At 34.7% G+C, this 23,935-nt stretch overlaps 1 protein-coding gene and 1 pseudogene across 4 annotated transcripts in view; both read left to right on the top strand.

Annotated features, from left to right (window-relative positions):
- Positions 1-18,431, top strand: part of LOC111142901 (activating transcription factor 2) — an 84,212-nt gene extending 65,781 nt beyond the window's left edge. For 3 of the 4 annotated variants that reach the window (XM_022496290.1, XM_022496287.1, XM_022496293.1), the window contains 3 exons: positions 1,739-1,945; positions 11,047-11,152; positions 15,886-18,431. In XM_022496290.1, coding sequence (XP_022351998.1) covers positions 1,739-1,945; positions 11,047-11,152; positions 15,886-16,112 — 540 coding nt within the window. In that variant the 3' untranslated portion in view covers positions 16,113-18,431. Of the gene's footprint in view, positions 1-1,738; positions 1,946-11,046; positions 11,161-15,885 lie in introns of those variants that run through there. The other variant, XM_022496295.1, reaches the window with a different exon arrangement.
- Positions 18,432-22,672: 4,241 nt separating this feature from the next.
- On the top strand, positions 22,673-23,542 carry LOC111142851 (annotated as a pseudogene).
- The last annotated feature ends 393 nt before the right edge of the window (positions 23,543-23,935 follow it).

Here is a 23,935-nt window from a genome sequence, read left to right as displayed (position 1 = left end):
AGGTAAGGAGAAGATAGAAGTTTTGTTTGTTCACACCATTTTGGAATATACTTATAGTATAAGATTGTTTTCAGGCTTTCTTGGGTCATGTGCCTATGGTCACAAAGTGCCATTTCCTTTGCACTATTTCCAAGGGTTCATTTCCTGTCTCCCAAGTTCAAGTGTTCTGTGGCACAATTTTGGGATTTGAGAGAGGCTTGGACATACTGTTCTATAATCCCAGATGCTAGACAGTATCACTAGTGACTGGAAACTGTCTTTGGCTGATCTGAAATAACTAGACTGATGTGTTGAGGGGCAAGGGGAACCAATAAAAATTAAAATCTGGACTCCTGTGGAATTCTGCCAACCAGGAGAATGAACATCAATAATCACATGAACCTGACCCTAAATCTCAAAAACGGAAGAAAAGCTGAGTATACCAAAATATGTACATGTGGTAATTCCCTCTTACCTGCAGTTTAGCTCCCAAGGTTTCAGTTTTTCATGGTCAGCCATAGTCCAGAAGTAGATGATCCTCCTTCTTACAGATTGTTAGAAGGGTCATTAGTAGCCTAGCACTGCCATAATGCCTTTATCGTTCACCTCACTTCACATCATAACATAGGCATTTTTTTAAATTAACACATAATGTATTATTTGCCCCAGGGGTACAGGTCTGTGAATCCTCAGGCTTACACACTTCACAGCACTCATCATGACATAGGCATTTTATCTCATACCACAAGAAGAAGGGTGTGAGTATAGTACAATATTTTAAAAGTGAGAAAGACCAGGTCATTCACATAACTTTTATTACAGTATATTGTTATAATTGTTCTATTTTATTATTAGTTATTGTTGATCTCTTACTATACTTAATTTATAAATTAAGCTTTGTAATAGGTATCTATGCATAGGAAAAAACATATTGGGTTCAGTACTGTCCATGGTTTCAGGCATCCACAGGAGTCCTAGAACATATCCCCTGCTGATAAGGGGGCACTACTATACTTTTACTCTTCAACTTTTTACTCAATTTTAAAGAAACCAATTTTTAAGAGAAAATTTTACTATTTTTTATTTTTTAAATTGTATTTAAAAAATAGCAAGTAAATGGTTTTTCATAGTGAATTAAGTAAATTATTAAATTTTTTTACTTTAGTACTTTATAATTTTTCAAAGGACTGTATTATACCATAATGTTAAAAAGTACACCTGGAAAAATATAAGATCTATACATGTTCATTTGTATTGCATTTTCAACTTCTTCATTTTATTTCTTTTTCTTTTTTTTTTTTTAAGATTTTATTTATTTATTTCACAGAGAGAGATCACAAGCAGGCAGAGAGGCAGGCAGAGAGAGGTGGGGAAGAGGCTCCCCGCTGAGCAGAGAGCCTGATGCGGGGCTCAATCCCAGGACCCTAAGATCATGACCCGAGCCGAAGGCAGAGGCTTAACCCACTGAGCCACCCAGGAGCCCCTTCATTTTATTTCTATATAAATGAAGTGTTATACAAACTTGAAATATATTCACTGTGATAATGAATTAATGAGAATCTTATTTTAGCAGTACTTATTTATTTCAAGGAATTTGTTAAAGCACAGAGTGGTATTTCATGTCATCTCAAAATATTGATATATACAGTGGGACTTAGAAAACAAAATTAGTAGATCTTCCTCTTCTGCCACTCTTTACTACCTGTGTTCTCACTCATTATATACAAACATAAAAAGCTTCCATTTATATTTATTACAGGCTTCTCCAGCTCACACAACTCCACAGACCCAGAATACGAGTGGTCGTCGAAGAAGAGCAGCTAATGAAGATCCTGATGAAAAAAGGAGGAAATTTCTAGAGCGAAATAGAGCAGCCGCTTCACGATGCCGACAAAAAAGGAAAGTCTGGGTTCAGTCTTTAGAGAAGAAAGCAGAAGACTTGAGTTCATTAAATGGTCAACTGCAGGTATGGTGTATATATGTAAATTTGGTCTTATTTTTAATAATTGTGAACTTAGTTTTCCCTGTTTTTTCCAGTTAGCCATCCAGACATTTTAACACACAATATTGGGTGTGTATGGAATCTACAGTAAAGCATAGTTCTGTAAATGTATTTGAATAATGAGATGAAGTAATACAAAACTTGCAACACTGACACAATAAGGAAATGTTAGATGTAAGTTTTTACTTGTGTACTATGAAAGTACCAAAACTATCTGACTTAAACTTTGTAAAGTTGTGGTATATAAAATTCAAAGAATCTTAAAATTTAAACTGTCACTGGTATTTCACTTTTCTAGTTTTTTTGGTTTGTATCACAACTGTGAAGTCGCTTCAGTAATATTTTTAAGTTCTTTGGTTCTTTGAACTATAAATTTTGTTTAGTGCTTAGAAAAAATGTCAGATTGACAGCTTTGGAAACTGAAGGGCTCTAATTATCCACAGAACAGTTACAGTATGGCCAGTGGCAGTAAAAAATCACTTCATACTCCCTGCCATTGTGCCCCAGATGGGTTTCTTAGGAGCCTCATGGGATAAAAAGGTTTTAAGACTCCTTTTTCAGTCTTATGCTAAGATTTCTGGTAATGGTATCAGAGAGCACTAAGATTATTTCCTTCATTCTGCTTTTTCTTTATTCCTTTTATTTTCGTTTTGTTTTGTTTAAAGATTTATTTATTCATTCGTTCATTTTAGCAAGGGGGGGTGGAGAGAAAGAACTAGGGGAGGAGCAGCAAGAGAGGGAGGAGACAAGAACCTGAGTGACTCTCCACTAAGCACGGTGACATAGGGCTGGATCTCAGGACTCTGAGATCATGACCTGAGCCGAAATCAAGAGTGGAAGGCTTAACTTAATGAGCCACCCAGGTGCCCCCCCACTTTTGTTTTGTTTTAATGTTGTGAATATTCTCCAGGAAAGTTTTGTATACTACCAGTTGATGAGCATCAGCTAGAAAACTGATGTTAATGAGTTGTAGTCATTACTGGTCAGTCTTCTGAATTAGCCATTCCCAGTGAAAAATGAATCTTTCCATATAATCATAATTGTTGTTGAGACTTGCTGATTTGTTAAATCTATCTTTAAGGATGTCACCAATATAAACGTCTGTTTAAATGCTTAGGAAAAAGTTTTTAACACCAGACATAGCACTTACTAAGGTAAATTTTATAAAAATTGTTTTATATGTGAGGCAGTCATCTTTTAAAATTCTGTATTGTGCTTTAGATCTTGATGCCTAAGCTCTAGAACAAGTAAACTGTCTTGCAAAATTTATTTTTAGCCATTTTATTTTAACCGTTTAGAAAAAATTTAAACACAATTTATCACATCACAGATATATATATAATACACACACATACACTAGGGTATTTTTAAAAATATTGTCTTACCATCATCTGATAAATTCTTATTCAAGAACTATTTTCATAACTTCTTAGGAAAAAAACTTCTGATTTTTTTTCCTCTTAAATAAAATGAAACAGATTATAGGTACTAATTTATTTATGCTCAAAAAACGGCTATTCTTTGCCAGGTCTCTTAGATTATGAATTACTAGTTTAAATTTTCAGATACTCATGTTACATTAACAAAATGATTTAGGTGCATCAATTTTTTTTCTTTGGTGTTCTTAACAAAATTACTGTTCTGAATGACTTGGCTATTTTTTAGTTGTCATTCTTAGTTAGCCTCAATTGCTTTACCCATAGAATAGAGATAAGTACCTGTTGATCCTACTTCCCTGAGGATTTTTTGCATAATTCAGTTGAGTTAGAATGAATGCAAGTATTTTTAAATACATAAATTTTGAATCTTAAATTTATCAATATTTTCCTTTGTAATTTGGCTTATTGTCCTTTTTAAGAAGTAAAAAATTTCAAACATTTTTGAAAACTGTACTGTACAGGGGTATAGAAATGTACAGTATCATTTACAGGATATTCTTCAACTTTAGGTGGGCCAGTTTTCTGCTTTGACCCAAGTCATGGCAAAATTAATAGCTTTCATGAGATACTGCTGTTTCCGTAATTGTATTGCAGCCCTGGTCACCATTACTAATAACAGCAGTGTTTTGTTATTTCAGAATACCTTGAAAAATTCAGTATTCAAGATAAATATAATCTTTGTTTCATTCGTCCCCCGTTTTTTCCACCATATAAACTATGATTAAATGGTAAAATATATTTTTGTATTTAATCTCAGTAGACATTTCTTGATTGGAGGAATAAAGGCAGGATTTATCATCTAGGTAAAAGTTACCAACACATCATTTCCAACATGAAACTTTTTTTTTTTTTTAAAGATTTTATTTATTTATTTGACAGAGAGAAATCACAAGTAAGCAGAGAGGCAGGAGGAAGCAGGCTCCCCGCTGAGCAGAAAGCCCGATGTGGGGCTCGAACCCAGGACCTGGGATCATGACCTGAGCTGAAGGCAGCGGCTTAACCCACTGAGCCACCCAGGCGCCCCCAACATGAAACTTTTAAATAGAAGTCAAATTCAAGAAATTCCTAAATTAAGCTCTACAGTTGAATATAACATTAGTTAATACCTCAAATTACAAACAGAAAAGTAAAATCTGTATCTTTAATCATTGAAAACTAAGTGATGATGGAATCATGGTAAGATAAAGTGTTCTTAATTTTAGAAATGCATATCAGAATTTCACTATATAAAATGATGTTATCTTTTTTTTTAAGATTTTATTTATTTATTTGAGAGAGAGAGCATGGAGGTAGGTGCAGAGGGAAAGAGACAAGGAGACTCCACACTGAGCACAGATCCTGATGGAGAGCTCTATCCCATGCCTCTGAGATCATGACCTGAGCAGAAATCAAGAGTCGGATGCTTAACTGAGCCACCCAGCATCCCCTAAGAGATGCTCTTTAAAATACTTTTGCGAAAGAAAATGAAGTTCATATGTATGTGTTAACCTGGAAAATTAGAATATATTGTTAGGGATAAAAAGAAAGTTATTGAAAATAGCCCAAATGTCCATCAGTAGATGAATAGATAAATTATGGTATGTATATACAATAGAATATTATTTAGCCATAAAAAGGAGTGAATGTGGATGAACATGCTAGAATGTGGATGAACTCAGAACATTTTTCCTTAAGTGAAAGAAGCCAGAAACAAAGCCACCTATGACTCTGTTTATATGAAATATCTAGAAGGGGGTGCCTGGGTGGCTCAGTTAAGTGCAGACTCTTGATTTGGGCTCAGATCACGATCTGAGGCTAGTGAGATCGAGCCCCACATCACTTTCCATGTGGGTGTCGTGTCTGAGATTCTCTCTCTGTGAGAAAAAAAGGAAAGTATCGAGAGAAATTCGTAGAGATAAATGCAGATTGATGGTTGCCAGGAATGGGGGCAGGAGGAAGGGTGGTAGAAAATAGAAACTGGTTAATGGGTAAGGAATTTTACTCTGGACTGACAGAAGTGTTTTATAACCAGATTGAGGGAGGTGGCTGCACAACATTGTAAATGTACTGAATGCCACTAAATTGTTCACTTTAAAATAGTTAATTCTAGGGGTGCCTGAGTGGCTTATTTGGTTGGGTGTCTGCTTCTGCTTGGGTCATGGTTGGGTCATGGTCTCAGGGTCCAGGGATCGAATCCCGCACCAGGCTCCTTGCTCAGTGGCAAATCTGCTTCTTCCTCTGCCTGACACTCCCCCTGCTTGTGCTTGTTCTCTCTCTCTCCCTCTTTCTCTGACAAATAAATAAAAAATCTTTTTAAAAAATAAAATGGTTAATTCTAGCTCATGGGAATGTCAGCTCAGTACTCAAAAAAATAGTGTACACTAAAATAGCACAACTCTGTTTCATTAATAAAAGGTTTATAGTTAGATGGACAAATGTGTAGATAAAGAAATTGGTATAGGAATGAATCCCTAAATTATAAGTAGAATTTTAGGAATGACATGTACCAGGAGTAAGTTGTGAAGAGGCTGTTGAGAACATGAATGATTTGGTAAGAAAGGTCCTTCAATTATGACTTTCTCTGTTGTTTCAAGTGGATAAGTGATTTTTATTTTTTGTTGCTTTTTAGTTATCAAACAAAAACAATTTTAAAAAGTGACAGATTCTGGTTTTCAGAATATTAAGAGTTAATAACATGCTTATGACAGATTCAGGCAGAAAAAATTTCAGTCTGCCAACAGAAAAACCATTAACTGTGAAGAACAGAATGACTTGTAAAGAAAATTGAATGTCAGAGAAATAATTAAACTCTTCTTTATGTGAAAACATTCATCGTTCTACATTTCCTTAATAATCCTTCATATGACATACAGGCTTAGCTGATCAGTATAGTGGGCAATAATGACCCATGGTTACTTATATGTTACAAATAAATTTTAACAAGTGTTGAGGTGTGACTATACATATTTTTACCAAAAACATACTAGGTTTTAAAGAGCATTAATTATTCAACTCTCTTGCTCCACTCACTGAATTTAATTATATTTTAGCTTTCTAAAATTGTTACTAAAAAGACAGTTTCATCAAATTGTATTAGAGATGGCAATCTAGACCAAAACTTGGAGACTGTTGATTATCAATCATTATGTTTTTAAAGATAATATATGACTGGGGCGCCTGGGTGGCTCAGTGGGTTAATAAAGCCTCTGCCTTCGGCTCAGGTCATGATCCTGGGATCAAGCTCTGCATCGGGCTCTCTGCTCCGCAGGGAGCCTGCTTCCTCCTCTCTCTCTGCCTGCCTCTCTGCCTACTTGGAATCTCTGTCAAATAAATAAATAAATAAATAAATAAAATCTTAAAAAAAAAAGATAATATATGATTTTATTATCTTGAAAGAGTTTTCACCTCTTTGTGGCTTTTTCAGTTACACTCATTTTTGAATTTTGTTTTCAGCTTACAAATTCAGCATGTTTCCTTTGTGAACAAAGGCAGATTCTTTACTAATAGTAGCTCCTTAACAGTTACTCTTTGTATAAAACTTGGGAGTTTTTGTTGTAGATTTTGCTTTTAAAACAGGTATTGCAAAATGTGTGTGGAGTAGAAGCTCAATAAATTGGGGGAAAAAAAAAAAGCATTCTTCCATAGCCGGATATGTGAGGAGTTTTCACTGATAAGTTAATGATAACAGAAGAGGTTTTGTTATTGCTCTATTGACTTAAAAGGGATCCAAAAAAAAAAGAATCAACTCTTTTATTTCTGATACCCACCCAAATAGTATTTTATTTATCGCTTGAAATATAAAGGAATGGTGACAATTGGAAGATGCTAAACCTGTTTGTTTTAATTCCTGAAGAAAAAAAAAATAGTATTCTATGCTATCACTGCCTTTCTTCTTTTCCCCTGAGTTTTAACCAGGTTCTAGAGAGGGAGAAGGTAACAGTGATGCCACTACTACTTCATGCATTTTATTATGAGCCTGAGACCTAGTACTTCTTTTTCCTAGGCCTTACTAAAAATCTTTGAGCCTTTACTTCCCTATCTGTCATACTCAGAATAAGTACTGTTATGAAGATCAAATGAGAGAGAGGGTATAGAGAAATCTGTTACAACTACAGTATGCAAATGCTAGTTATTTATTATTCATTCTGTCATTAAACATCTATTGTGTGCAGGGCATGTTATTAGACATAGGAGATAAAACAGTGAAAAAGACATTGTCCTTACACTTACAGAATTTGTGGTCTAGCAAAGGAGACAGGCACGAAACAAAGTATGAGAATACTCTGAAGGAGAATAAGAGAAGGGTCATTCCCATTCATTTTGCAAGGTATTTCCAAAGTATTAAGAAACCTGTCATTTTTTTTTTCTGTTGTTACAGACGTATGTTCTCCATTGTAAGGTTTTACATCCATGACAGTCCTTGGAACTATGTGATGGGAATCTTGATACTTAATCTTTGATTTTTGTGAAGACTAAACAAGAAGAAAATCATATCTTTAGCAATGAGAAACTCTCCAAAGAAGAAACTGTCCAATATTATTTCTTTAATTTTGGGGATAGTGGCTGAACTAGAAAGTCAAAGATCATAAATTAATGGAATACCAGGTCCTCAGTCTATGGCCAGGTATCAATGAAAAGCTTTGATAGATTAATCAGTTGGCTGATTTGGTCTGTCATGATTTCATCAGTCTAATCTGCTTCATATAAACTGTTAAAAAATTTTTTTTTGTTCATAGTATATAATTAACCTTTGAGTAGCTGTAGATGGAATGGAGAAATGCTACAGACAATGCCAAAGTAATTTACATTTTATTTTAGACCAGAATAACAATTTTTCCCAGCATCTGCTTTATCTTACCAAAAATGTTTACCTTGACCAAAAAGATCATAATATGGTTTATGCTGAATGTCTATGTAGGATATTTAGAAGAGAGGGCATTTGTGATTTTTTAAAAATTCTGTAATTGAGAGGACACTGTAAAATATGCCAATTATCATTTTATGTCTGAGAAAATTAACAGTGCGGATACATTGGTGAAGTTGTTGGTGTAAATAATGAAATTAGGACCTCTGACCAGTTTTACATTATTTAAGTAACTTCATATCACCTTTCTTTGGAAATTTTTTTCCTCCCCCTGAACATAGAATTACTCATAGTTCTAAAATATAACTATGTACTTAGTCTTTAGTAGGCTGTGTGCTGTACTCTGGGGATACAAAAAGCAAAGATAATCCCTACCCTTGAGAAATTCCCAATCCAACAGAGGTGGCAAACAAGTAAACCAAAAACAACAATTCTGTGTAGTAAATACTATGTAAATGTACACATGTATGTGCATACGTGTCTGTGAGCACAGAAATGGACTTCTTTTCCTATCTGAACTTATACTGTACTGATTTCACTCTTAAAGATGAGTGAAAAAATTAGCAAGGCAAGAAAAAGGAGAGGAAAGCTTTGTAGGTAGAGACAACATTGTATATTTTCAAAATTTCTATTTGTATAGGTCAAAACGGTTAAATATTTTTTTTTCCCTATAGGGTCAAACTAATGTGAAAAGGTGGTCACAGGCACCAGATTATAAGAGATTATATGTTGTGAACTAAAAATACGTATCCAGGGATGCCTAGGTGGCTCAGTCGGTTAAGCATCTGCCTTTAGCTCAGGTCATGATCCCTGGGTCATGGGATCAAGTCCCACATCGGGCTCCTTGCTCAGCAGGGAGCCTGCTTCTCCCTCTGTCTGCCACTCCCCCTGCTTGTGCTCTCTCTTTCTCTCTGTCTCTGCCAAATAAATAAAATCTTAAAAATAAATAAATAAAATAATAAAAATACATATCCAGCCCTCTTTCATATTACAGAAGTTAAAAGGAGAAACCTGTTAGGAGTCTCAAGATCAAGCTGACACAGCAGAGAGGGAGAGATTTTGGGTATTATGTATTAGATTATTCATAACCTGGTTTCTCATTTTTGGTGTCATTAATAAAAAGCTGTAAAATTAGTATATTGACACTGACTGCAGTATTCCATAGAAATGAGTTTTCTAAACAACTTATTTTTTTAAAAGCAAAATTCTAAACTCTAAAAATTCCCCTTTTGTATTTTTGATCATTGCACACCCATTCTTAGATACAATTTTGTAAACACGATTTAGCCTTTATTTAATGTTTAGCTTTACTGTAAGCATCAGTTTTTGTTTTGTGCTTTAATGTATTGTTGCAGTTTGTTGTTATAGGGGTATGAGAAACTAACCAACAGACTTGCTTAACTTTTATTCTTTGAATTTTTATGTTTCTGTCATTGATCACTTAAGGAAAGCTAATGAGTCTAATCTGCTAAATTATTTTACATTCAGCTTTCTGGTTAGGAGACCAAGGGATGGAAAACAAAGTGCCTGAGCTTTTAGAAAAGTACACAGGCTTGTTATATTTTTTTAATTTTGGGTTCATAGATGAAATCTGAATACTTAAGGTTAATATAAGTTCAAATAAGTAGTTTAGTGGTGTTTCTAAATTAAGAATTTCTTACCATTTTATTAAATCCACATTATTTCTAACTCTTGATTGTTGGTAATTATCACTAATTTATGCATCTTTAATATCTGAGGGTGACCAAAAGGAATTAAATGGAATCTCTTAATTTGGAAGTTTTATATACAATTTACCAGATTAATACATCCAAAACAACGGCTGAAGTGCTCATTTATTTTAATTAACATATAATGTATTATATGGCCCAGGGGTACAGGTCTGTGAATCATCAGGCTTACACATTTCATTGAAGTGCTCATTTTTTAATAAGGACTACACCAGGGGTGCCTGGGTGGCTCAGTCAGTCAGACATCCAGCTCTCAGGTCATGATCTTGGGCATCATGGATCAAGCCCCACATCAGGCTCAGCTTAGAGTCTGCTCGGGATTCCTTCCCTCTCCTTCCTCGGCTCCTGCCCTCACTTGTGTCCTCCTTCTAAAATAAATGAATAAATAAAATCGATTAAAAAAAAATAAGGACTAGGACAATCCACCATTAATTTGTCAGATTTAAATATAGATGTATACAAATTACCTAGATTGAGGGGAAGCTAAACTGTTTAGATAATTTTATCTGCTTTCATTGTTTCCATGTCCAGCACAGTGCCTTGCTCCATTTTAAGTATCCATGATTCTTTGGTTATTGTGGTTTCCCCTGTGGAGCTCTTCATAGTTTCTGGAAAACTAGAAACTTGCCTAATTGAGTTTCCAGGATAAATTTTTCATTTTCAAGTGCAGAGTCAGTGAAATTCATTCTGACTCCCTTGATGTTTCTAATTTTTCAAATAATCAAAAGAATATGCAACATAAGTAAAAAATACCTTCTATGGGTAACCTGTAATACATAAGCAGTCCCAAGGCAAATGATAATATAAAAACTTCAAAATATGTTCTCCAGTCATGTCATTATCTGTTTAAATTTTTATACAAGTTGCAGTCTTTGTACAAATGCTAAAATATGCAAACTGATGTGTAATGATTAAACCTATTTAAGCACTATATTTTGTTTATTCCTTGATACTCTGTTAAAAATAACCGATATTCTTGATTTTCACTTGTTATAAACAGTAAGAAATGTTTAGTCTGATGCTGTTAAGGTACATAAGTTGTTTCTTCTCCAGAGTGAAGTCACCCTGCTGAGAAATGAAGTAGCACAGCTGAAACAGCTTCTTCTGGCTCATAAAGATTGCCCTGTAACCGCCATGCAGAAGAAATCTGGCTATCATAGTGAGTAATGTTCCATTACCTATAGCCTTAGGCAACATCAGTGAAATACTGCAAGAGCGAACCGAGCTACCATTAAAAAAAAGAAAAACAAGAGACTGCAGTTCTAATATTTAATATTAAATTTCAGAACTTCTGCAAGGTTATTATGGAATGGGGAATATACTTTATAGAATTGAGAATTTTTGAATTTTCCTATTTCTAGCTTTTTTCCTAGGGATTATTATACACCAACAAAACAAGTTAATAATTTAAAATATACTGTAAGTACTGATGATATTTTGGCTTCCCAGATTAGCATTTTATCTTAGAATGACAGTGAAACACTACTTCTTTTCCAGCCCTCCATTCAGTAATTTTTTAAATTAACTGTCTTCACTTAACAATATAGAGTACCTGTTTACAGTATCGGGTCCTTTTGTTCTTTATTAAATATCAGCACTGTGCAATTTTTATATTGTTTCAGATCTTTATATTGAGTCTTTTAGTCATAAAAATGCTAAAACAGAACACTATTTAAATTATCTGCTTTTAAGTTTTCTCTTACATGTTTTCCCCAAAATGAGATTCTTCTTTTTTCAGCATTTTAGAGGTTAATTGTGCTTTTTCCTTCTTGTAATGTCCTTCTTTTTTGATAAGATGCACAATATTGGAGCCAGCTGTTACTCTTGAATAAATGGCCAATTTTGTCCATCGTACACAAATTTGTAACAAATAACAGAGCTGGGGATGCATTAGGCAACATTCATAATATATAACCCTCAGCTTTCCCTTTCATGATTTAGTGATATTTGAGGATATTTGTAAATGTGAAGATTGTTTCAACCATATGTATCCACTTCATTTTAATTTGCCAATGTCAGTAATTCAAAAGAAAGAAACATTTTGTATTGGATGCAAACAGTTCCTCAGGTGCTCACGATAAAACTTAATGGCCACCATCTTTACTTGTAGTCATTGTAAGCAGTTTCATCAGAATAGGCAATATTTTTTAATTTAAAAGATTCAGTAGATTTAGCAACTCTCTACTGCCATATATATTTAGAACATTGATTTTTGTCAGTTTTGAGCAAATAAATCTCAGTCCTTTGATATCTAGTCATTTTCACAGGATGGTGAAACACATTGTGAAGTAAATTGGACCCATATAGAAATATGTTTGGGGTTTGTATTAACAATGATTGCTGCGGGGATGAGACCATTATGGCTCCCATCTGACTTAACAACATAATTTCCTATAGAAGCTACTGAGTTCAGCATTATGCATATATGATTTTCTTAACAAGAGAGCTCTCTTGAATTTTGATAGTTCAAAAAGAAATATACAAATTATTCTACAAAATTAGAAGGAAAATGAATTTTTCAGTTACAGCCAATTAAAAATTTATCTCATCTGCAATTATTTAATCTTAGATAATCTCTTGGATAATCCCAACAGTTTTATCTCTATAATCAAGGCATCATATGCTGAGTAAAGGCAAGCCGTTTTTCATTTTAAGCAATAATTTATAAAGAGGTTTTTATAAAGATTATAGATGTACGAGTTTATATGCCATACATACCCTTAAATAAACTGAAAGTCTATATTAATAAGTTTTGGGGTTTTGGTTTTTTTTAAGATTTTATTTATTTATTTGACAGAGATCACAAGTAGGCAGAGAGGCAGGCGGAGGGAGAGGGGAAGCAGGCTCCCCGCTGAGCAGAGAGCCCAATGCGGGGCTCAGTCCCAGGACCCTGGGATCATGACCTGAGCCGAAGGCAGAGACTTAACCCACTGATACCCAGGCACCCCTAGATTAATAACTTTTTAGGGAATATGCATTATGCTAGGTTGTATAGACTGTAAGAAATGAACAAGACATTTTTGATGTTTGGAGTTATTCCTACCTTTTTTTCTGTCTAGTCATCTAGATAATCAGACTGAAGTAAAACTTTAGTTTTAGCATAGAATTAGTTCCCTTCAGCTCTTAGGAGGTAACTGAGTTTTGTAAAATTTTAAAGTAATTTCTCTTTTCACACTTGAAGTCTTAGGGAAAAAAAAAGATTTCTCTGTTGTTTAGTAGTCAAGGTTTTTAGATTGACTACTTAAATCTTAGAGAAAATGTGGGAAAATTCAGATACCTAACACTGTTCATGTTGTAGCATACAGCTATTGCTAATGGTGGTGAATTGTAATAGTTAACACTTTCAAAACATTTGTGAAATTAAGGTTTAACAGAAACTAAAGAATATTACAAAATCTTTCAGGTAAAGGTCACAGTATAAAAGCACACACCATAGAGTTTCTCAGTTCTAAGGCTCAAAGTCCCCACCTTGTAGGATGAAATCCCTCAGTCATGGGAAAGCCCTGACAATTGGGGTCACATTAACAATCAAATGGTATAAAATGTGAATGAACATATGAGTACATTTTTAATGTTTGGATTCTATGAAGAATAAAACATGAGTGGATCCTACTACCATTAATTCATATTTTCTAGATCTCTAGGCATAATTAAAATGGTATTTTACTTGTTTCCATAATCTTAAGTGGGAAAGAAAGCTTCTTGGGCCCTAAGTATAATTGAGAGCTTATATTTTCATTAATGAAAATATGTATGAACATAGGTGGAAAACTTCATAGTGTGAATTGTCAAACAGCTGGGGGTTTTGTAGCTTTCGAGCTGAAAATGGCTCTTGGAGTGCAATAAGATTTCAGTCTTTCTAGTGCTTGTGATTATACTAATGATTTTTCTCTCCTCACCTTCTAGAATTGGACAGGTTTTCACATTATAAAGATATTTTATATATGTAAAATTTATAATTATGTCCTTTATAAGGGAGTACCTGATGCTTTGTGCAGCCTAAGGATTTGCTTTACTTAATTCTGAAAGTCTGGAGATAGGCACTTGTCCTTATAGTTTACTAGTTAATTATGAGTCCTTCCACTGCATATTTATATTTCCTTATACTGTTCATCACAGATCAGCCTCTTTATGTTTGAAAGAAGGCATATCCCTAGAACTTAACATTGAGAGAAAGGTCAGTTTGTTTTCCTGTTGAAGAAGAGAAGTGAAATAAAGAGAACTTTTTAGTGTTCTTTTCAGTTAAAGTGTCATTGCCAGGGTTTGGGTTTTTCTGAACACATATATAACTGTTGTATTGGCTCTTTAACTGAATTATAAATATTTTATAACATTTGTTATTGCTTCATCAGAAAAGTATCCTTTCTGCTTTATATAATTTTAAAAGGATTATGGATAGATTTTTTTTTTATTGTATCTGGAGGTCAAATTTTTATCTTGAGGTATGATTTTGCATTTCTAGCAGATTTATAGAGAAGATGGCATTCTGTCTAATACATTTTAAAAACTGCTTTATAAAATTGCGTGGATTTGAGGTAAACTTGTCAAAATTCTGTAAGTACTGTATTTAGAAAATTTTCAAAATGATGAATTTTATTTGAACTGAAGTCTAGCTGGCCAGGTTCCTCCCCTTCTGTCTTCTGTATCACAAATGATGGGATAAGTCCTGTTTTAAGGGTCCAGAGGCTTTTAATAACTGACTTTCAGAATACGCACCTGGCCATTATTAAGCAGGCCAGTTTGCATTGTCAGATTTGATGGAAAGCCTTCTTGTTATTTTTAAGCACTAAATAAAAAATTATTTTAATGCCAAGTGAAACGTACAAAAGAATACATCCAGTATGATACTGTTTTCAGGATGTTCAAAGATAAAGCTAAATAATATTGTAGATACATACCTATTTGGTAAAGCTTCAAACAAAAAACAAGGGAATGGTTAAAGAACCATCAGAATGGTGATTACCTTTGATGAGGAGTCTCCAGGAAGCATCACTGTTATTGGCAGTGTTCTCTGAAGTTTGGGATGAGGATCACAGTTCCTGGTTCACGTTATCATTGTATCTCCTAAGTTACATACACTATAATTGCTTGTGTGTTGTGCATATCAAATTTTTCACTAACTGAAATTATTAGAATCTATCCTGTTAAAATGAGAAAGGTGTAGGAGATTCATTGTTCAAGCCTAAAAGTTGGTAGCTTTTCATAAAAACTTAGAAAGCCCCTTTCTGAATATCTTTTCCATTGCAGTGTCTAGAGTTTTATATAATTTTTTATTTGAACCCCAATTAATTCATGCAGCTATAACAGCTGGTGGCATTTAGAGTCTAAATACTGCTTATTCTCATGTGGCTGCATCATTAGAATCAGGTGTTGTAATCACCCATCGCTGCAGTAGATGGAAAGTCAGCCAGAATAAATATAGTTCTGGAGAATGCAGAGGGAATAATTTGAAAATGTAATTTTATGTAAGAATTCATTTTGTTTATGCATGTGGTTATAAATTTTTTTTTACTTTTTAATAAGAATGGCAGGTAGGCAAACAGACTGGTTTTGTTAAATGTGTTACTTGGTGTTTGGTTATATCTGTAAGTACAAGGCTATCTCCCAAATTCCTGCCTGATTTCTTAACACTGTTTAGCAAATACCTTAACTCTGTTCTGTGAGGCACATGAGGCTTCCCCGTGCCTGATTGTACCTTCATCTGACCTGCTGTGGTAAAATGGCCTGCTTCGAGCTTAGAGCCACCTTTCATTTATTCAGGCCCAGTCATACCAACTTAGCTCAGTAACCAACTTTGTAAAAGCCTGACTTTTCACTCTGTATATTGACAAATGACTGACACATTCTTACAGATGTCTTTAAGAAACAGTAACTTTTGTTTTTTCCACCCAGCCGCCGATAAAGATGATAGTTCAGAAGACCTGTCAGTGCCAAGTAGTCCACATACGGAAGCTATACAGCATAGTTCTGTCAGCACATCCAATGGAGTCAGTTCAACCTCCAAGGCCGAAGCAGTGGCCACCTCAGTCCTCACGCAGATGGCGGACCAGAGTACAGAGCCTGCACTTTCGCAGATTGTTATGGCTCCTGCCTCCCAGTCACAGCCCTCAGGAAGTTGATTAAAAACCTGCAGTGCAGCAGTTTTAGATACTCATTAGTGACTTCAAAGGGAAATCAAGGAAAGACCAGTTTCCATTTATGCGAAATCTGTGGTTGTAAATTTTTTTTTTTTTTTACTTGAAATTAAATTTGGCTCTAAAGTTGGTGTAGCAGCAGTTGATGATCAGACTGAACAACAGATTTTAGTCTCTGGAAAAAGACTGATTTTGCTTTTTTTATAAATATTGTTAGATTTATTAATTTTCTGTGCTCAATGTGTAAATTGTATTATAATTCATTGTGGTTTATTTCATTTTTAATTTGGTGGTGTTTTAATAAATGGGGGTGTTACTGAATCTCTTCCCACTTCCATTTCTTTTGACCACCTCTTAATCCTCAACTGTGATGGTAGTATTGTTTATCATTTATACCAAAGTTCTGCATAGTCCCTGTTGACTTTGTAATATTAACAAGGTCATAAAGCACTAGCAAGAGAGAGATAGAGATTTGCTTTTAATCTTTTTGCCTTTTATTTTGCACATTATGCAAAAGGAAAAACATTAGAGAACACTTTTTAAGTGAGTGAAACATGGTAAGAGACATACGATGCTTTTATGCACACTCTGAAACTAAATCAAGATCATTAATCGTGTGTTTTCTTTAAGATTTTAAGTAGACATGAATTTTGGAATCCTTTATCATTTCAAAATGACTATTTTTCGAGTCTTAAATTCAGTATTTTAAACCCTATGTTTTGAGGCTGTTAAAAATATGAAATTATATAATCTATGATACACGGTTATCCAATATCTTAATAATTTTTTGAAATTGGGTTTTGGTTTTGGTTTTTTGCAGATTTCAGGTTACAAACGGAGAAGTTTATGCATAATCACGTATGGTATGGTTGCCAGAAAAAGCCTAAAAATTACTTAGAAAATTTAAGACTGTTTACCCCCATTGTCTTGTACTTGCAAGCTAAGTTGTACTTATTCTTGTGAAAGCACTGTCATCTTTTAGTAGCAAATTTTGATAACGTTTCTTGTGGGAAAAAAAATCAGTATCTATCTTTAGAACAATGTAATTATAATGTGGGAAGCAAGAGTGGATGAGAGAGTGTGTGTGTATGTGTATGTATGTATGTATGTTTCTTTCAATAGTTTATGCCAGCAGTCTTTGCTTGAATGTTTAAGGTTGCCTTCAGTGTGATGCTGGCCAATAGATGATTGCAATTTAAAATGTCATTACTGTGCAGGCTTGGATAACTAACATTCCATGATGTAGTTTGTTTCTGATGAGATGATTGTAGGTACACTTTTCTCATTATCCAATCATCTGTGGGATACTGAGTTTTCTAATGTGCCATTATCTATTTTTATTCTGCAGTTATGTTCAAAATACAGTACAATATTTTAAAATAGACTAAATTGTTAAAAATAAAGTAGTAGATGTGTGTAAGACAACTTTGTAAAATAGTTATGAGTCCTACCCAGTAGCAACTTCTGGCATTCAAGCAGGATTCCATTATGTAAATATCTGTAATGCATTTATAATAAGTTGTGTAGTTTGTTCTGCATCTATACTACACTATTTACAAACGTCTCAGTGCCATCTCCTAATGAGACTGACATTTAAAAAACCTATATCAAATATCCTTGATAATTCAAGGAAATATCCCACCTGCCTAAGTTCCAAACTGGGAAACATTCAAATTATACAAATGACATTTCAGGACTTTTAGGTATGAAGATAATAGGATTTTTATTGTTTGGCTTATTAAAAGTGAGCATTTTTAGTTGATAATCCTACTTCTAAATTTTTTTTTATTTTTAACTGATTTTATAATTTTAAAGTAATGAATTTCTAATCGTGACTTTGCCATAGTTATGCTAAGGAGTTGATCTCAAAGGCACAAAATATGAATTCTGCAAGAACGCTATTTTTTATTGTAGTTTGGATGGGTTAGGAAAAGCCTCAATTTTTTCACTCTCCTAAGTCCTTCAGTATATTTTTCTTTTATTATTTATGCAAGTTAAAGTTTTTTGGTAACAGGAATTCTTGCAACTGTAAAATAAAACTACATAGATGTAAGAAGTCATGTAAACGGTTAATGAACTTACCAAGGTTAGCAAAACTTTCATTGTAAATCAGTCTGTACTCAGCAAATAAAAATCATTATTAGTTGTATAAACACAAATTCCATTTTGACTTTCAGGATGTCACACTACTTCTGTACCTAGCATTTTGAGTCCTTATATTTGCAATGTTACACAAACTGTACTACTTTCTTTTATGTGCAGTTTGCATGAGTAAACCATCAGAGAATAAATTCTATCTTTAAATTATGTTCATAATTTGCTTGTCCTTACCTATCTTTCATAAAGTAAGATCACCTGATAATGATACTGGTTTTTTTTTTTTTTTCCCCTGCAGGAAGTTTATTACCTGAAAAGAACCAGGTAGTCTTTCTATTTATATGATAAAAATTCATTCCTTCTGAAAGACTTTTCAACTGCAGGGTGCTCAGGCCTTTTCTTCTTTGCATTCATTAAACCCCATTTGTATACAGTGAACCTTTAATCTTCCCCAACCTGGAACATTCCCCCAACTACAGCCACACACAGATCTACCAGTCTTTGGCATTTCTTGGCAACTGCCTAACAAAACATCTTGAACATGACGTGTCCAACATTGCATCTCAACTGTAGTTCAATGTGACATGTCCAGCACTGGCTCTTCATCATCTCCCACCTTCCCTGCAAGTGTGCTTCTCCAGCAGTCTTTCATAAGGCACTGATGACAGCTCCATCCTTCCAGTTGCTTAAGCCGGGACAACTCTGTTGTTACCCTTGATTCCTCTTTTCTCACAGCCCACCTCCAAACTATTAGGAAACGCTGTTGGCTTTTCCTTCAGAACAATCGAGAATTCAGCCACTTCTCACCCTGTTCATTGCTATCATCCTGATCCCTGCCCTCATTTTTTTCTCACCCAGGTTACTGTATTTGCCTTGTAACTGTCTCCTTGCTTCCACCCTGCCTCCTGTAGCCCATCCTCAGTATAACAGCTGGAGTCGTCCTTTCCAAACGTGAATCCGCTTATAGCATTTCCCTACTCCAAATCCTGGCACCCACTCCTCACTGCACTCAGAGCTAGAGTCCTTAAAGTGGCCTGCAAGATGATTTTCTCCCCCACCCCCATGTTTTTACATCACTGAACACATGTATAACTTCGTTTTATTCGGTGAATGACTGCTTAACTAGGTGTGTCGGTCATTGTTCTGGGCACTTGGAATCCACCAGTAGCCCAAACAAAAATCCCTGACTTTGTGGAGCTACATTCTAAAGAGGAGGGTGGGCAGGAAGGTGTTGGGGAAAAACAGTTAACATACTAAATACATTGTATATTTTATTAGAAGTGGCCAGGGCTAAGTGTTTACTAAACAGAGGCTGGAGAGCATGTGAAGTGGTATTTCAGTCTTCTCTTTTAGGTTGAGTCAATCTGAAGAGATGCAAAAAATCACATGGCGAATTTTTACATTAAGGTACACATTCTAACAAATGTATTTAATCTGGATTACATGATTTTAAATGAAAGATTTCATGAAGACAAGGTGATGTTCTTTAACAAAATTTGATGAAATACTAAAAGGTCAAATTCATGTTGGCATTGATTTGTCTCAGAGGACAGGAAAATAATCTTGTCTCTGGCATGTATTTAATGTTAAATATAGTTTATTAATTCTACATCTCAGACTGTGTAGCAATTAATGCTTGACACTTAAGAATTTACTTGTGAGAGTAGAACTGAGGGAATCCTGTTTACTTCTAGGCCTTTATTTATACACAGGCACAGACAGACAGAAAAAAAACACCTAGAAGAAAAACATTTTAAATCTGACATTTCTAGAGTATCTTGATCATAGGATAATGGTTACTTTCGAAGGAAAGTTACACCATTTTGTGTCTGATGTAGTTATGAAAAATAATTTCTTTAAACTATTAATAAATACAGATTTATTCCCTAATTCTCACAGGGTTTAAAAAAAAAAGATCTTTTCCAGACAGTAGACTGAGACATGGTCATTCATTGAGGCAATTTAGGATCTTAATAGATCCTTGAAAGTTAATATCCTTCTGTGTGGAGAAAAATGCACATAAAATTTAGAACAAAGACCTTTCTGGAAAAAGCTTCCTACCATTTAAGTTAATGGTGAGTTCCCATAGGAAAAGCACAATCATGAAAATGTTTCAAAACTAAAGGATTAGTTCTGAAATAACAAAGGCCTTGTGACATTGGAACTTACAATAAAAGAGAAAATATACATAGTTTTATTCTATTGTAGCAGTCCAAAGCACCAAATCAGATGTTAGTTATAAAATTATCAAATCTGTCATGGCACTCTAAAAGGGTTTTGTTATTCAACAGTGGGCCAGTGAGTTCCATCTTTCTTCCTCAAATATACATGAAAATTTTTCCAGTGGCTTTCAGAGAAGAGGAAGACATTGATACAACCTGGTCATGGTCACAATGCCTTCCCTTTCTTCTTTATTTTGCATTAAGTTTTACATTTAAGACCATTCCTTGAGCTAGAATTTGTTTTAGTTTCCATGGCTCTATCATGCATTACCTCAATTATTTGGGAAAGTATTTGAGTCTGAATCTCATTTTTAACTGTCAGTTATGTCAAATGAAGGTTGGTTTACTTATATTAGATTTTGTTTTCTGTGAAAGTAGACCCCCCCCCCACCACCACCAAAAAAAGAATATTCTCCCAAAAGACATTTTAAAATTATTTTTTGCTAATTGTTTAAAAGCATGTACATTATGAAGAGATGTGGTTTTCTATAGCCTGACAGAAAAATTAAGCAGTAATTATTTAATGGGGTTTACCTAGCAGAATTTAAGATAATAGTCTGTTGTAAGTTTCTCAGAATTGGGAACAAATGCATTGTTTATGAGGAAATAAAATTTGCCAATACATTTGTCTTCAAAAGCAAACCCTTTTGCATTATCCATTATTATTGTTTGATTTTTTTCTACCAAATTTTTTTTAAATTTAAACATGTAGTTTAAATATGTAGCTAATATTCTTCTGTCCATTTTGGGAATTGTGCTTGTTAAAATTGTCAGAGGGTCTAATTAAATAATATCAGTGAAAAATAAAAGGTAATATAACTATCCTAGCATTAATTAATTTGGACATTTAAAAAATCAGATAATTACTGACTTTCCCCAACTGCCAAATTTTTAGGAAAGTACTTCTTTTACATCTCAATTTATTCAGCTCAGCTAAGGGTTTCTGAGGTGACTTCCATCACCATGAGTCAGTCTGCTAAAGCATAAACATCCTTGTCAATAGCTGAAGTTATACTGCAAACAAAGCTCTAAAGTTCTTTCCCATGATATTAAAGGTAAGTAAAACTGGCTGTAATTCTTTTTTATGGACTAGAGTGTATTTGTGACAAGTAACATTAGATAACAATTTTGGAGATAAGTTTCCAGTATCACTTTCATTAATGTGTTTGTTTTTTTTTTTAAGATTTTATTTATTTGACAGAGAGAGATCACAAGTAGGCAGAGAGGCAGGCAGAGAGAGCGGGAAGCAGGCTCACTGCTGAGCAGTGCTGGCTCGATCCCAGGACGCTGAGATCAAGACCTGAGCCGAAGGCAGAGGCTTAACCCACTGAGCCACCCAGGTGCCCCTCATTAATATGTTTTATTTGTAGATCCTTTATGAGTACCTCAAAAGTAGTGTGCTATTGTTGAAATGACATTGTTCTATGAGAACTTACATAAAAGACATCTGTATGCCTGCTATAACTAGTAGTCTAGATTATAGAAGGCCTTTAAGGTTGACTGGGGCTACAAAACCTAGCAAACCATTGACTTTCAGAAAGGGGACATTAGGAAAGTGTTTTAAGGAACAGACAATAGTAGGAAGGCTGGCCCACATGGAAACCGACTACCAAGTTGCAGTAATTCAGGCATGAGTTGTAATAAGGACTAGGGAAGAAGGGCCAATAAGTAGCAAAAGGAATAGGTGTAGGAAATATTTTGCAAGAAGTACCTACGGAATTAATCTACTAAAAGGGAAATTATGAAAAGCAAAGGAAGAAGACTCCATTTTTCAGGCATGAAAAGATTAGTGGTGTCACAAGAATAAGTAAGTTGGGAAAGGGAGCTAATTTGGGAAGGATGGGTGTTTAGTATTTTGGAGATTAAATGTCCAGACTACACCAAAAAACTGCTAGAAGCTATGAATGAATTCAGTAAGGTCACGGGATACAAAATCAACATACAGAAATCTGTTGCATTTCTATACACTAATAATGAAGTAGCTGAAAGAGAAATTAAGAAAACAATTCCATTTCTTATTGCATCAAAAAGAGTAAAGTACCTAGGAATAAACTTAACCAAGGAGGTGGAAGACCTGTACTCTGGAAACTATAAAACATCAGTGAGAGTAACTGAAGATGACACAAACAATTGGAAAGATATTTTATGCTTATGGATTGGGAGAACAAATATTGTTAACATACTACCCAAAACAATCTATAGATCTAATGCAATCCCTATCAAAATAACAACAACATTGTTCACGGAACTAGAACAAATACGAAAATTTGTATGGAACACAAAAAACCCGAAATAGCTTTTTTTCGTGGCGCCTCGGAGGCGGTAGGCTGCTTCAGGATGAAGCTGAACATCTCTTTCCCAGCTACTGGCTGCCAGAAACTCATTGAAGTGGACGATGAACGCAAACTTTGTACCTTTTATGAGAAGCGTATGGCCACAGAAGTTGCTGCTGACACCCTTGGTGAAGAATGGAAGGGTTATGTGGTCCGAATCGGTGACAATGACAAGGCTTTCCCATGAAGCAGGGTGTCTTGACCCATGGCTGTGTCCACCTGCTGCTGAGTAAGGGGCATTCCTGCTACAGACCAAGGAGAACGGGAAAGAGAAAGCGCAAATCTGTTTGGGGTTGCATCATGGATGCCAATCTCAGTGTTCTCTACTTGGTCATTGTAAAGAAAGGGGAGAAGGATATTCCTGCTGATACTACTGTGCCTTGATGCCTGGGGCCCAAAAGAGCCAGCAGAATCCGCAAACTTCATTCTCTCTAAAGAAGATGATGTCCGCCAGTATGTTGTGAGAAAGCCCTTAAACAAAGAAGGTAAGAAACCTAGAACCAAAACGCCCAAGATACTCCATATGTCCTCCAACACAAACGTTGGCGTATTGCTTTGAAGAAACAGCGCACTAAGAAAAACAAGGAAGAGGCTGCAGAATATGCTAAACTTTGGGCCAAGAGAATGAAGGAGGCCAAAGAAAAACGCCAGGAACAGATTGCCAAGAGACAGAGGCTGTCCTCTCTGAGAGCTTCTACCTCTAAGTCTGAGTCCAGTCAAAAATGAGATTTTCTAAGAGTGACAAATAAGATCAGACATTAAATCCAAAAAAAAAAAAAGACCCGAAATAGCCAAAGCAATCTTGAAAAAACAAAACTGGAAGTATCACAATCCCAAGATTTCAAGAAATACCACAAGGCTATAGTAATCAAAACAATATGGAATGGTACAAAAATAGACACATAGATCAAAAGGACAGAATAGAGAGCCCAGAAATAAGCCCACAATTACATGGTTAATCAATAACAAAAAAAAGGCAAGAATATAAAATGGGGCAAAGACAGTCTCTTCAAATGATATTTGGAAAATTGGATAGCTGCATGCAAAAAAAGGAAACTGGACCACTTTCTTATACACAAACTCAAAATGAATTAAAGTTCTAAATGAGTGACCTTAAACCATAAAAATCCTGGAAGAGAGCATAGGCAGTATTTCT

Source organism: Enhydra lutris, unplaced genomic scaffold, assembly GCF_002288905.1.
Source record: "Enhydra lutris kenyoni isolate GAN:26980312 unplaced genomic scaffold, ASM228890v2 scaffoldscaffold1, whole genome shotgun sequence".
NCBI classification, from domain to species: Eukaryota; Metazoa; Chordata; class Mammalia; order Carnivora; family Mustelidae; genus Enhydra; species Enhydra lutris.
The sequence above is the reverse complement of the archived record's forward strand: the minus strand, read 5'-3'. Positions and strand labels throughout refer to the sequence as shown.